This window comes from Sceloporus occidentalis, unplaced genomic scaffold (genome assembly GCF_023333645.1).
Source record: "Sceloporus occidentalis isolate IW3139 unplaced genomic scaffold, rSceOcc1.0.p SCAF_158, whole genome shotgun sequence".
Lineage (NCBI taxonomy): Eukaryota > Metazoa > Chordata > Lepidosauria > Squamata > Phrynosomatidae > Sceloporus > Sceloporus occidentalis.
In genome coordinates, this window is record NW_028317138.1 from 1,961,303 (window position 1) to 1,976,091 (window position 14,789).

At 45.5% G+C, this 14,789-nt stretch overlaps 1 protein-coding gene across 1 annotated transcript; it reads right to left on the minus strand.

The window, feature by feature from the left end:
* Positions 1–289: 289 nt before the first annotated feature.
* Positions 290–9,110, minus strand: LOC149280194 (caprin-1-like). The gene is made up of 18 exons (XM_089500721.1): positions 8,973–9,110; positions 6,468–6,530; positions 6,181–6,267; positions 5,757–5,995; positions 5,577–5,659; positions 4,892–5,029; positions 4,652–4,704; positions 4,271–4,360; positions 4,012–4,170; positions 3,818–3,926; positions 3,342–3,394; positions 3,066–3,180; positions 2,861–3,015; positions 2,575–2,725; positions 2,103–2,279; positions 1,691–1,788; positions 1,365–1,428; positions 290–354 (listed from the first exon to the last, which is right to left on the minus strand). Exons 1-18 carry the CDS (start codon positions 9,108–9,110, stop codon positions 290–292), a joined length of 2,037 nt encoding a protein of 678 aa, XP_089356847.1.
* Positions 9,111–14,789: the final 5,679 nt, after the last annotated feature.

Sequence of the window (14,789 nt, forward strand, 5' to 3'; positions counted from 1 at the left end):
AAGGGCTTGAAAGGCCGTCACATTCAGGGGAAAAAGCCCCCCTGCAATTTACACAAAATAAATCAGTACCACTCTTTCAAGACCAAGGAGGCACGGAGTAGCCACTGGCTCTTTACTGAAGCAGGAAGAACATGCAACACAGGAATTGTAATTTTTTTTTTTTTGCATATCAGAGAACTGTAGTCTCAAAAAACAAAAACAGGAAACTTAAGAACTAGTCCTCAGCATAAGATTTGCTGGCAGAACAGAGTAACGTCCAGTAAAACACACCAGCCGGTGTCAGTGATGACTAGTTGACTTGTTGGCTGCCCATCTGTGACATCCCTCTAGTCTGTCTTGGTGGTCCTCCACGACCTAGGAAAGAAGAGGGAAGGAAGTGGACACTTAAAATATTCCATTCCAATATTTTATTTTTACCCTGGAGGTGCGCAGTAACATCACTATTTTGCATCAAGCATATCGGTGGAGGTGAACCTGAATGCTTTATACCAAACAAAAAACACCTGCCATTTGGCTTTTCCATAAATTAAGTAAATCCAAGTTTGTGAATCCTTAAACACCGGCTTCACAGACCATTTTGGAGACGAGTTCTGTTTGCCCAGAGTAGCCTTGGATGACCGCAGACACCAAAATCCATTCCAATTCATGTTTTACCAAAACACCAATAAAAGCCACGGCTCTCTGCAAATATGTAATTGCATCTTTCATGTTTGAGCTCACGGTAGCTTTAGGCGAGATCACATCGCTCATAGAATCCCGTGTTATTGTAGTGAATGCCGGCTGAAAGCAGAGTTCAAGAAGAACAGACCACAAAAAAACGCCGCAACCAGCTGCAGTTGACTTTAACACAACTTTATTGAAACTCAAGCAACGATTCACAAATTTTGGGAGTTTTGGGGGGTGGTTTTAATATCAGTGGGAGATAGTTTTAATTCAGTTTAGTTTGCAAATTTAAAATGAAGATACAGTTGTCCCATCTGGGGTGGGGGGGAAAAAAAAAAAAAAAAAAAAAAAAAAGGCAGCGACGTAGTTAAGTTTAAAAGAAAAATAAATTAAACTTCAAGTTTTCAGGAGAGATTCTGTGGTAAAAAAACAAACAAAAAACCTAGCAAAAAGCTTTCCAGCCAGCTTTTAGAACTGCTGCCCGGATGTTAAAATTGATCATTTACAAATTATATGAAAGCAGTAAATTTCACCTGGCACAAGTGAAATGAGTTACTGCTCCAAAATGTAGAAGACCTGGGGAGATTGAGTGGCCGACGTGATCTAGTCATGTTATGGGGTGGGGGTAAAAAGTTCCATCTACTTCTCAGGCCTGCACCTCCTGTTGTAGCGGAGTTACGAATGCATCGCTTGAGCATTACCTCGAGGGGCTCCCCTAGGACCTCCCTGCCCGGCACCACGTTTAAAATTTTGTTGATATCCGTCCTGGGAATGAAAATGAAAATCAGATTATGACCAAACCAAGTCTGCCAAAAAGCAATGGCTCAAGACTTAAATCAAAGCATCATTTAATGTCATGTAGCATAGAGGGTAGATACAAGATACAAATCAAATGTTTAACTTGGGACATCACAATTTTAAGTGGAACCATTAGGTAGACATGCCCAATCGCATACGGGATAAAATGCTATTAGGTCTGTTAAGTACATCTCAGGAATGGCCAAACGCGTCAGATTACTGTCCTCACCCTTTGGTAGTTTGTATAGTCACGGGCAGCATTGAACTGCGGCTGTGTGTATCCGCTATTTGGAGTGTTAGAGAAGGTGGGGCGGTAATCATATCCTCCTGGGATAGATAAAAAATAAAAATTAGCAGTGCTAGATATGGAGATTTTTTCCTCACATTTCAAGTAAGTGCAATCAGGTCCTAAAGCAAAGCCATCCAAATCAGATCTGCCATGATATTCACCTACACTCATTTTAACAGAGTGCACAGAGGAAATTTTAACAAGGAGGGCAAAAAGCACATGTCTGCACTTTGCGGTATAAAGAGTTTATATGTAACTGGCATTTGTCTGAAGTATAATTAGTCATTTTTTTAACATATATACGGGGGGGGGGGGGGGGGGGGGTCAGTGAGCCATGGTCTGAGAAAGTTACCTCTGAAGCCATTGGACGGCCCTCTGTAGCCATTAATCAATCCCCGGTTGCCGCGCTGTCCTCCCCGGGTCATCCCTCGGTTGTTGTAGAAGGGTTGGTTGTTCCTAGGAAAGCCAGTGTTCTGCTGCGTGGGCTGCTGGTGGGGCTGCTCTGAGGCTGCATGGTAAGTGTTTACCACTGGGAACAAAATATAATATATCAAACACACACACTTCTATAGAAGCCTGCAGGACAAAACGTGAACATGGATCTGGTACTGGCTTTCCTGGAGTACAGATTTCAGATTCTGTCTTCAGTAACACAAGGGTATAGAACTCAAGCACATTAACGCTTTTGAGTTCCAAAAATAGATATTATGCACTCTCATAAGACTCTCAGCAACGTTAAGTTCTAAATTAAGCAGGTTTCAGAGTTGGTGTAAAACAGATTTCTTTCCATAGAGACTGTTCTAGGTTTGCTGCTTTAAAGGTACCGGTTTGAAGCTGCTCTTGTTGAAGATCTGATTGTTCCACTTGGTGCTGCTGGCCAGGGAACGTTGGGCTGTAACTGGCCTGGTATTGGGGCTGTTGCTTCAGCGTGTCTGGCTCATTCACAGGAGGAACGGGTGCATTCATATTGAAAACCTAGGGAGTATATAAGGATTTCATTAGGAGCCATAACACTGGCATTGGTTACTCCGTATCATTTGAGACATTAAAACAATGTAGTTTTTACCAGTCGCAGAATGTAAACAGCAGACATACTCTGGATTTACTCACAGTTTGCATGGACTGGAATGGAGCAGCATTAACATTGATCCCGCTGCTGGGAAGAGGCTTGGACCCGGTCTGGAACACTTGGGGCTGGGAAGCAACGGGAAGGGACGAGGAGGTCTGTATCGGATGAGGATTAAGAAGCAGGTTAGTACCGATTACTGCCAGACCCAAAACTGATCTAGGTGTCACTCCAGCTACAAAAAAAAACCCACCTGGATCTGCTCCATGGATTCCTTCTGGGGTCTCTGCTCATTGGGATGAGAAGGCTGATAGATCTGTGGAGAGCTGCTATAACCTTCACTTGTTGAAGATACCAGTGCAACCTTTAAAATTAAGTTAGTTAGTATCCAGGAACATCTTGCATTAAAGCTTCTAAAACAGCGTTTACGAAAGACAGGAACCTCAGCCGACCAGCTCTTAATATATTTATACAGATGCTGCATTTATGGCTGCCAAAAAGCATCTTTGGCACATGTCAACTTACTTGCGATGAATCCGCAACTTGGCTGGGTTGGGATAGCCTTGGCTCAGAATGGACTGCAAAAAGATGTTAGAGAACGTGACTTAACTGAAGTCACTCATATTGCAAAACATCATACAAGTTTCTTCTGGAAGCTGAAGTTTTTAATGCTATGTCCCACATGCCTCGAAGAACATACATAGTACACCGCACTCTCCTGTATTGAGATTTACATTAGTTATGTGGGTAAAATTCTCTCCCAAGTCCATTTATCTTAAACTGTGGAAATAAATCTTTGATGTTGGGACTTGGCAGGTTTTCCATCACCCCAATGACCAGTTCTAAGATACGAAAGGTACATTTTACTTGCCATTGCCTGAAGAGGATCTAAACGAGATTTGTACGAGAACTACTGCAGGGGAAGGTTTGGGCATTTAACACAAAAAGCTGAAGTGTTAAATCCGGCATGGAGAGGCCACAATCACCATCTTGGATCTTACCAGGCTGGCACACCATCTGGGGGAGCTCCATACTTTGACTGGGGTTCATGGGCTGAGCAGATACAATGGCTGGGTCGATCGCTTGGTTTTCAAACTCCAACATAGAGTCCTGTCAGAGCAAATAACATGACTGAGCAGCTCTATAATTATATACGGTGCAGTACAGAACCCATAAGAACACAGGATTCACTTACCTGCATGAAGTTATATGGACCCTGCATTTGGGCGATCAGATCCTGAACTCTCTGCCGCTGCACAATGGGATCAGGAGGGACTTGAGTGATTGGGTTTAGTGTATGGGGTTCAGGAACAGGCGGGGATGCCGATTGTTGCTGCTGGAGTGAGTTTACAACCTGCAGAACAAAATGTGATTAAACACCTGAAGATCCCCTGCACCCCACAACATGCCCCAGAGAGAAGGATGGAGGGGGTGGGTCCAAAATGAAGTCGTACCTCAACAGTTTCTACTGTCCACTCGTCTACTTGCTCCTTCTCACTGCTACTGCTGAACTGGGTCTCAGCCATGAACTGCCTGTTCACAAACTGCAGCACAAAAGAGATTAGCCTGCGTGATCCCAAGGCAGCTATACGTGTCTGCCATGCACACTTCCATCACTGAGCACTCAATGCAAGTCAGGAGCAATGGAAAGTTAACGTGGGGAAATCCATAGAGCTCCCCAAGTGACATAAGAGCTGTCACAGTTCCAGACACTTTCAGAGAAGAAACGCAGCGTCAGCATTCCGGGTAATGAGACGGATGCATAACCGAGCTGAACGCAGCCTCTAAACCCACACGCCGAGTCCCAAGCTGCGGACCAACACCGAAGGTCTTACCTCTGTAGACTCCACTTCGCTAGGCTCAGTGTATTCTTCCACTGCTTCGGTTTCTAGTAAATAATGGAGACAGAATTCAGCTCTCATCATACAGTTATGTCCCTCCGGCTGTGTTTCTACACCCCCTTTATTCTAATGTGTTAAGACAACATTTAGAAGTCTTCCCACGGTATAAGCTTCACATTAAAAGTATTGTACAAAGCTGTAAAAAGGGCATGGACTGGAACGAGAAGACCTTACCAAGCTCGGGTGTGGGTTCTTCCACAGGTGGCGCTGCGGGTGGTTCTTCCTCCTCACACAGACCGTTCTGGTGGTTCTGGGTGCTGTCGAAATAGCTGCTCTGGAGGACACGTTCCAGGGTTTCCCGAAGTGCTTTGTCTATTGGGGGGGGGGGGGGGGTGTTAATATTACTGAATGCACCCATTTGTGCATTTTAAAGCCATTAAAGGGTGAGCATTTTTTTTCCTCTCTTTTCTTTAAAAAGCCACAGATCAGAAAATCCTTCAGTGGGACCCTCTGCTTCTGTGCCATGCCTTGGACGTTGGTGCTTTGTGAATAAGAACATGAAGTGCACCGGATCTGTATGTTCAGCATTGTAACTTTTATAGTATTTACATAGGGAATGTTTACAATGACAGTCGTAATGAAGTACTGGTTTTGCAGCTGCTTTCTAGAAAGCGCTCTGTGCATCAGCAGGAATATTGCTGAGGGAGCGGGACGCAGCGGCATGTCCAGACTACTGCTGACTAAGGATCTGCCAGAAAACGCGTCCCCGCCAAATAAAGCAAGCGGGCATTGAGCAGGTGTCACGTTATCACACTGACCACGCATGGCGTACGTCTCTGGAGGCAACGCTGATCAGGATGCATTAAGTAGGACAGATCGGCCATACCTAAGCGCGCATGGACAGAGATGCGCAACTTACATGTAGTTCCGCAGACAGGCTTGTCTTTCCCTTCCAGAACATCCCAGAGGTGAATGGAGGCCTGTTCATACTGTTCAGACAGCCTGTACAGAGGAGACAAACATTAGCTTGTGGCGATTAACACAGCCTCATTAATCTGTCACGTTTCATGTTCTCTATTGCACGTGTCTGTGCGTCTACCTGACGGATGGGTCACGATCAGGTTCCACCAGCTTGTAAAACTCATCCAGGACGGCCAGCTCCTCGTCAGACATCACCGGTATGCCATTCACCCCCTGCTTCAGGTCGTTCCTGACCTCCTCGTCACCCAGCTTGTCGAGGACAAACTGCAACTCAAGAACGGTTTTCAAGCGCCTTTGTTCTGCTTCTTCACGCACAAGTTGCTCACGACGCGCTGCCTTCTTTATAGACTTCTGAATCTGGAACAGAGAAGTTTTACTTATTAGACAACGAGATCATAAATGCAGAAGCTTCATTCAGCCAACTCGCAGCTGTGATTGTATCAACATAAAAATATGTATAGGCTAGCTCAATGTATAGATCAAGCTTTGTACTATTATGAGTCCCCATGCTTTATATCAATAATTACATCTCTTCTACTTACATCCTGACCCAGCGCCATGAAACTTCTCTGCAGCTCCCGAGCGAACTCCATGTTTGTTACAACTTCCTGGTATTTTGACACGGCATCCTAACCCAGGAAAATATTAAATAGCGCAGAAGGTGAGCCATATATAATAGCATGTTCTATAAGATAATTTCTCCAAATGAAGCCATGAAGGGGGTATTACAAAGCAGACAGAGCCCTCTGGTGTAGTAACCCCTTTTACATTTAATTTCCAGTGCGTTGTGGAAATTGCTTTTATAAAATAAAAATAAAAAAACCCTTACCAATTGGTCCTGATTCAGCCTCTCTCCCTTGTTCATTCGGTCCTGGTAATCATCCAGTTTGCCCTGAAATCAAAGATATCCATCAGTATATGAAGGGATACATAATATCCACACACATTACCAGCTAGAACTTTTGGGTCACTGAGCTGTTCCCATGAAAAAGGACATTTTTGGCTGTAACAACTGCAAAAAGGGTTTCTAACCATCTATTAGCCTCTTAAACTAAAAGTTTGGGTCAGCGAATGCAACGTGCCATTGGAGCACAGGAGTGATGGGAGTGATAAAGGGCCACGGGCGTCAAAGGGCCACGGGCGTCATTTGTGATCCATTTCATATTTTAAACGACAGAATGCTTATCTTTCAAACACAAGGACATTTCTAAGTGACACCAAAGATTTGAGTGTTAGTGTGTAATACTTCCCCACATATATCTATTTAAGGTGAATCTTTTAAAAGCTACACACCGGGCCATCATATAGACTTTAACGCTTCTTTAAATTAACTGATCAGACAAAAGCCCCAAGAACAAGACAAACCTACTATCTAGACATACACAGCATATCAGTTTGTCTCTCATTAGGTTTAATCTACGGAAGGCTTCTACGGGTCTGTGCATTCTATATAATCTTTAATCAGGGTACAGGGGGCTAACAAACAAAGCAGACAGTTGAGTTTGTTTCCTCTAAGTAAACGTTAAATGTGGAACGCAGAGATCAGCGAGTGAGAAGTGGCGTTTAGTTAAGGTCGGAAATCCTCTATAAGGTGGATTCACTTAGTCCCAGATCAACCGTAACATGCAGCCCAAACACTGCTACAGACAAAGGTGAAGCAATGAGTGGAACATTCCGTTGGTTTCCATGGTAACTGCCCTCTATACATATGGCCCCGTGTGTCCGTTTAACCGAGCTCCCTGCGCCGCGATGGGGCCGTTAGATCGGTCGGGCTCTGTTATGATGCGGGGATTTTTCCATCTCCCTCCGCCCTTTCCTCTCGAGCAGCAGAGCCCCGCAGGCCGGATACCCTGCCTCCCGCCCCCCCACTCCGGCACAGGGAGACGCCATGTTGGCCGCGGCCTAGCCCATGTGCGACATCCTGGGACTGGAGACAGACAATGGGGCCGGGGACCGAGCGCGCCCAAGCTGTGTGAAGGGCCCTCCCAGACCGCGAATATCGAGTACCCGAGGCGGGATCCGGAGAATAGCGGTCGGGGAGCCGCTGCGTGCGCGGTTTACCGGAGCCATGAGACGGAAAGGATTTCGGGGGGCAGCCCAACAATGAGGCCTGCCATGCGTATGGGGTATCGTGTATCTCCCCCCGCCGCTACAGAGTAATAGAGGGCAGCTGGAAGAGGGCACATGATCCCGGAAGATTGTAACGGGGCAGTCAACCGGGGGGGGGGGGGCGCGCAGTACACATGTCTGCAAGCCGCCTAACCACATACAAGACCGATGCCGCCTCCCACACCAGCAATAACACCTTATTCCGCATAAAACCAGAATATACACCCCACAGAGCAATAACCCACGCGTGGGGTCATCTCGGGGTCACATTCTTTTATTAGCCACCAATTCTTTAGTAAACATTCTTTATTCTGCTTCTAAATGCCAGCAGTGGCATTAAAGAGACCAAGAAGTGGCCCCATCAGTGTCTGCGGGGGCCACCGCCGCTCCCGAACCGTTCAGCCACTTTCACTTCCTGTTAAGGTTCGTTTCCGTACATAGAGCCGCAGCAGCAAGCAGATCGGCCCCTTTCTGTCCAACACGAAAGCAACGGTGCTGGTGAACAAACGTTACCGGGGCTCCAGAAACCGGCAGGCGGATCGGCGCGGCACAAAAACAGCCACCGGAATGCCTTAGCAGCCCTTTACCGAGAAGGGAACTCTAAAGCTGCCGTTTCTGCCTAAGTCGGTGAATTAGACTGTTAGCTCACAAGAGAGAACCCTCTTCTCCTGCCGTACGTCTGTCTCTTCTCCTTTTCCTGTTGGAACCGCACTACTGAGCCTGCTGGCGCTAAATAAACATAACGCTTAACGCTCCCAAAGAGTAAGTCCTCTGGGGACCATCGTCCCACTTTGGGAAAACTACAAACCCCCACAGAGCCAGTTTGTGGTATTTGTAGCAGCTGGAAGGATGCGCCCCGTCCACAGACGCCCCGCTCTGAGCATGAATGTTACGGAAATATCCAAGATGTCCAAGAGATCGTCGGATTCCGCATTTAGCTCGTACGATTTGTTTGTCTCCTTAAGAATCTTGAAAGTAAATAGAAATAAAGCTTTTCCTCTTTAGAGACCCCGACCTCTGCCACAGAAGGAGCCGGTTACAGGGTCTCCATGTTCCTTTATAACTTAACAGCCCAGGAAGTGGCTAGTGTCAGATCAGCCAACTCCTGGGGATGACAACACTAACAACCCCAGCACAAGCCCAGATACAAAGCCACCCACTGGCCCCCAGCGTCTCCTACGTCTACATTGCATAGCATGATGTCACACAATAGAAGCCCCCAGACCTTTTTCTTTTCCAGGTTGCGGATCTTCTTATCGATGACTGCCAGGATCTGTTTCATGGCCTCACTCTGGATGTTTCCGGTACCAGGCGCTGCATCGCTGGGGCCCGGAACAGCCTTGGTGCTGGTGGCCGAGGGCATCTAAAAGGAAGAAATACATGTAGTGAGCAGAGCTGGGAGCCATAATAGAATATTTTATTCTCATACAGGAGATGATTACATTCAAGGAAAGCTGTAAATATATAATATGTTCACCCACACCTATATAGTGAACACCGTTATGGTGATGCTTACGATGGTTAATATAAAAATTAAGAACATGATCTACACAGAAATAGTGTTGTACAGTTGGGATAAATTTATATATAACACATGGCTACAATAGCCAAAACACAACCTATTAGGTAGAAAATAAACATATAAATCCATGTAAAGCAAATAATAGCCTACATTAAATAAATAATAATTTAAAAAAGAAAATGCGGACTGCGTTACATTCACGGGCGCTCACAGTTACGGTAACCGGAAAAGGGCCTCCCAACTGCTCCCGTTACAATAAACCCTCCATCCACCATTTGTAACCCCCCCCCCCATCTTAACAGGTGGGCTGTGCACGCCTCCATTTACGGCCGACCCGGTAACGGAAACCAACACCGCCCCCGCCCGCCCGGTAACGGATTCACCAACCCCCCCATTCGCAAACGGTATCCGCACCTTCCAGGATCACCGCGGTGTGTTAGTCACGGGGCCTGACTGCTGGGCACAGAGTGAGGTTTCGTGTGAGAGAGAGGAGTCACCACCCCGCCGCTGCCGCCTCACCGAGCTAATGAGGCCGAGACACAGGAAGCGGAGGGATTTACACGGCCGGGGACCTGGTTTGTGGCTGTCCGCTGCAGTGCCTGGGGGAATCCAAAACCCGTCTGTGTAAAGCTACAGCTTAGTGGAGCAACACCGCCTCCGCAACAGAGCTGCGCCCGCGCGCGAGGATTTTCCTTTTGTAGGGAATTCGCGGGCAGATGAAAGAGAATTGGGGTCCTTCCGGCGCGCGGGGCAGCTGCAACGGACAATAAGGAGACAGCGGGAGTGCTTTAGGACCCTGCGGAAGGGAGTGGGTTACAGCTGCCTGCGGAGGCTGTCTAAGTGAATGCCTGAGCAGGGAGGCGCAGGGGGCTGTCCATGCGGGCGTCTGCGGGTGTCAGATAACGATCGGCAGAAAACCAAACAGAGTATTTGTTATTAGCAGCAGAGCCTGAACTTGCACTAGGGCTGATTTTATTGCGGGCGCTCTTCCCTTCCCCAGTGCAACCTTTCACTTTCATTTCTCTGAAACTGAACCACTTTAACGCGGAACAGCCTCCCAGCAGAGGCGGTAGAGGCTAATACAGTGAGGGAATTTAAACATGCGTGGGTTTAGATGCTTATTAAAATTAACCATTTATTTTCCACTGTAATAAAATAAAAGACATTTATGGAGAGCAGCAGATTATAAATGGTAAAGAGCGCGATCTGATGAAATAGGCCTCGTGATCGCAGAGTCTATATTTATTCACCGGCGTTCAACAACTGCCACGATCTCGAGGACTGAACGCCGTCTGTGGAGAGGCTGCGATGCCAGCATGCATTACCAGCACCTGACATCATACCCGAATCCCTTCATAACTTTATAGATCGCTGTCCTTAACCCCGAAAATATTCAGGGGGCTCCTAACGAAAAGAGGGACCGGGGGCGATTAAAATTGTCCGGTTTAAGGCCGGTGACCGCGGAATCATCATTTGCCTGGTATGCCTGTTGTATGCTTCCCAACTGTCCGGCATTGCGCAGGGCAGTCCTGATGTTGCCGGCTGTGTCCCGCTGAGCTCTACCTCTGTCCTGCTATTCGGGACAGTCCCTGATTTCTTTCTCCGGTGTCTGGTAGAATGCATACTGCAGATGACCCCGATTGGCCAGCCATAGTTGTCGGAGGTATTCCATTGGCCCGTCCAGACCTCCTCTTTTTGACATGTACTGTAATTTATTTTATATTCATTTATTTTATATTCATTTTTCAAGACCTACCCACTCGTGAAGGTGTTTCTTTTCCGTTCTATATTGTCACTTTATTCTCCTCTTTTTGACATTCTGGTTAGCTTTAGTTTATAATAGTAGTTGAGCTTCACCGGCGTACCGGGGGAACCTACCTGGTGAAGCGCCGCTTCTCTGGGTCACTAAGGGGAAACAACGGGGGGCGCAGTTGGGAGATGCCCCGCATTGGTGGGACGGTCCACCGACTTCAGCAGGACTTCCTAGCCGCATCCTGAATGGGTGGCTCCAGGTAGCCGGAGCCAGAAAGTTCCTGGGCATATTAACCAGTCGTTATACCAATATGATGCTATCAGGGGGGCTGCTGCCCCGACACCCATTACTTTCCATGTACTCTGCATGTGCCTCCTCCACATCACCCCCTCTACAATCATCCAAGTGATCCCCCTAACCCCCTAGTAGATTGTAAGCCTACAAGAACAGGGTCCTCCTCTCCTCCATCGGTTTGCCTTAACCTGTGATAATCAAATTGTATCAAGTCAATTTTAATATTATTGTTTATTTCGCAATCCCCTGCTGAATGGCGCTACAGAATATGCCAGCACTCAATGAGTTAAATGTAATTTTATGCGCTGGAATAACTTTACATGGACTTTTTATGTCTGCTGCCCCCAAAGAACATTTTTTCAATAGCCTGATTTTTTTTTTTTTTAAATTTAGCATCAATTAAGTTGAATGAATTCAATTACCCAGAAAAAAAAACAATTGTTTAAAAATAATCGATGGCTAAAAAGTAGCGTTGCGTCTGATGACAAACGTTTAACCGTTTCTTCACTAGGTGGCGTTTTGCACTTTTCTTTCAATGCGTTTCTCAACAGAAGCCGAAATCCAGTTAAATTCAAACACGACCATCGTAAATTCTTTAAAATAAATGGGAATCTTAATGTAGAAATAGCATCCCACCGTTATATGATACGGACGTTAAGAAAGCCGGGGCAACTCGATCAGACCAATATATCGCTTAGCAGTAAAATATACCAAATAAAAGTGAACTTTACAATAAACGTAAACGTTCAATAGTCTAAAAAGTCTAAAAAAAAAAAAGAACAACTTTCCTGTAAAGAATGAGACGGTAGGACTTTGAACTAGAGCACAAAACGCAACAAAGGGCTGGCATAGTATTGTGTTTATTAAATCGGTTTCAGCCCCCGTGCCATAATGGGCTACTTACACCAAGCATTGAATATGCAGAATATATTAATGTAATACAATTCAATTAAATATTAAAAAGTTTATTTAAATTAAATATAGTATTTTAATTAAATATATTCATTTAATCAATTTAATTAAATATATTAATTTAATAAAATGTAATTAAATATATTAATTTAATAAAATGTAATTACATATATCAACGTAATTAAATATAATGAAATATATTAATAAAGTTTAATTGAATATATTAATTAAATTAAATATATTTAATTTAAATAAACTCTTTAAATTAAAACAAGGTCCGCGAGGTGTTGATGACCCGGGGGGAGAAGCCATCCAGCAGCCTAAACCGCGATTGTGGAGCGCATCGGAAGATGTTACTGCTACGGAGTCCTCACTGGGTAAACAAATCCGACGCGTTTCGCGGGTTGCTGCAGCTTTTGTACTTCAACGTCGAAAGCCTTTTAAAGGAACAGTATAACTTAACACAACCAATTATAGCCCGTAACAATAATATATATATATAATAAAACCGTAATAATAATTATAGTGATATGATGTGGGTGGTATGCATGTGCCCAACATGCATCACGTGGGAAGTCTCATGGTACACCCAATTCTAATCATATCCGAGCATCCCAGTTGGTGCTTTTTCTTATTGCTATATAATGGCTGAAATCCCTGCTTGAATACAGGTATCTTAATACAGAATTACTTTACCATGTGACCAATCATGGTTTTCATAAGGAAAGTTAGAAGAACCTTCCAGTTGGAGACTCTTGTGGTCAGCTCATTATAAAGTTCCCAAGTACGGTTATCTGCTGACATCCAACAAATGAGCCCTTAAATAACAATGAAGTGCATGGTTGTTATTGTATGCCTATACATATGGCTACCTATACATTCACTAGCATTTTGGTTGGTACAATGAAATGATGTAGACAGTTCTCTTAAGCTAGAGGGGCAAAGGGTTAAAAGTAACATCAGGAAATATGGCTTTACTGAAAGGGTAGTGGGTGCATGGAATAGCCTCCCAGCAGAAGTGGTAGATGTTAATACAGTGAAGGCGTTTAAGCAAGCATGGGATAGGCATATGGCTAAGCTAGATATAAGATAAGGCCAGGGACTAACGGGTTTTTTATTTAAATTATGTAAATAAATTGCATTATTTTTCTTTTAAATGTCTTCGTCAGATAATAATAGGCCAAATAATGTTATTTTGTAGCGTTATACTTTTGTTGTAGGGGTTTGGATAGAGAAGTGGCTAATAGAGCGTAAGCTCACAAGGGCAGGACCATTTTCTCCTTCTGTACCGGTGCATCTTAATACGTGTTAATGTTATCATTAAGTTATTAATTTTTATTCTCCCCTGTAACAGCGCTACAGACTCTGCCGGCGCTATATGAATGCCAGTACAATGTAACGGGAAGGGGGGCTTTACTTGATAGCTATTTGTGTAATTGGGAAAAGAATTCAGATGAAAAATATTTTATTTGCACAATTTTATTTACAAACACAATTCTTGTTGTTTATAAACACATTATTGTTACTTTTAGGGCTGTAGAACCCTGCGATACCCTCATACCCAGCAGACATTCCGAGCTCCTAGAAAACAGGGGCATCGGGGAGGAAAAAGGGGCATCAGGGTTATAAAGAGAGAGACATTTAGGAGATATGGCGTAAGGGAGCTAAGATATTTGCTTTTACTGTTCTTCTTTAATAAGTGACCCCCCCCCCCCATGTCACCATCCCGGCTGCCTACGCTGTAACCCAATGGGGATTAACTTTAAACAGTCATTCTAGTTCAAATAGTTGTCTTATCTCCATAGCCAGGGCTGGCCTTAGGGGTGTGCGACCGCACAGGGCGCCATGGTTGCAGGGGCGCCTGACCGGGACTTCGATTAAAGCATCGTTTTTTTTTTTTGTGTTTTTTTTTAAAACTTTATTTAACATCATTCATGTTAAATAAAGTTTAAAAAAAAAAAACGATGCTTAAAGTCCCGGTCAGGGGCGCCGAGCGGTTGCTCGTGAAGTTCTCGGCAACCGCTCTGCGCCCCTTACTCTCCGTGACTCCGTCGCTGTGCCGGCATCTCATGTTAAGCGCCGGACTATTCCGGCTCTCAACATGAAATGCCGGCACGGCGGCAGAGCGAGAAGACGGATGCCTCCCGCTCTCACCGCAGGACTCCGGCAACAAGGTAAGTGGGTGGGGGGGTGTAGTTTGAAGGGGCAGAGGGGGGGGTGTAGTTTGAAGGGGCAGAGGGGGGGGTGTAGTTTGAAGGGGCAGAGGGGGGGTGTAGTTTGAAGGGGCAGAGGGGGGGTGTAGTTTGAAGGGGCAGAGGGAGGGTGTAGTTTGAAGGGGCAGAGGGGGGGTGTAGTTTGAAGGGGCAGAGGGGGGGTGTAGTTTGAAGGGGCAGGGGGGTAGTTTGAAGGGGCAGAGGGGAGGGGTAGTTTGAGGGGCGGTAGTTTGAAGGGGCATGGGGGGGTAGTTTGAAGGGGCAGAGAGGGCGGGTAGTTTGAAGGGGCAGAGAGGGGGGGTAGTGAGGGGGGGCGCCAGAGGAGTAGTCCGCACAGGGCGCCACAAC

Excerpts from the sequence above, each read along its gene's own strand:
- LOC149280194 (XM_089500721.1), bottom strand. The coding sequence starts at position 9,110 with ATGCCCTCGGCCACCAGCACCAAGGCTGTTCCGGGCCCCAGCGATGCA. Across the intron at positions 4,705-4,891 it reads AGAACCCACACCCGAGCTTG|AAACCGAAGCAGTGGAAGAA; the intron begins GTAAGGTCTTCT and ends ATTATTTACTAG. Across the intron at positions 1,429-1,690 it reads ACTATACAAACTACCAAAGG|GACGGATATCAACAAAATTT; the intron begins GTGAGGACAGTA and ends TTTCATTCCCAG.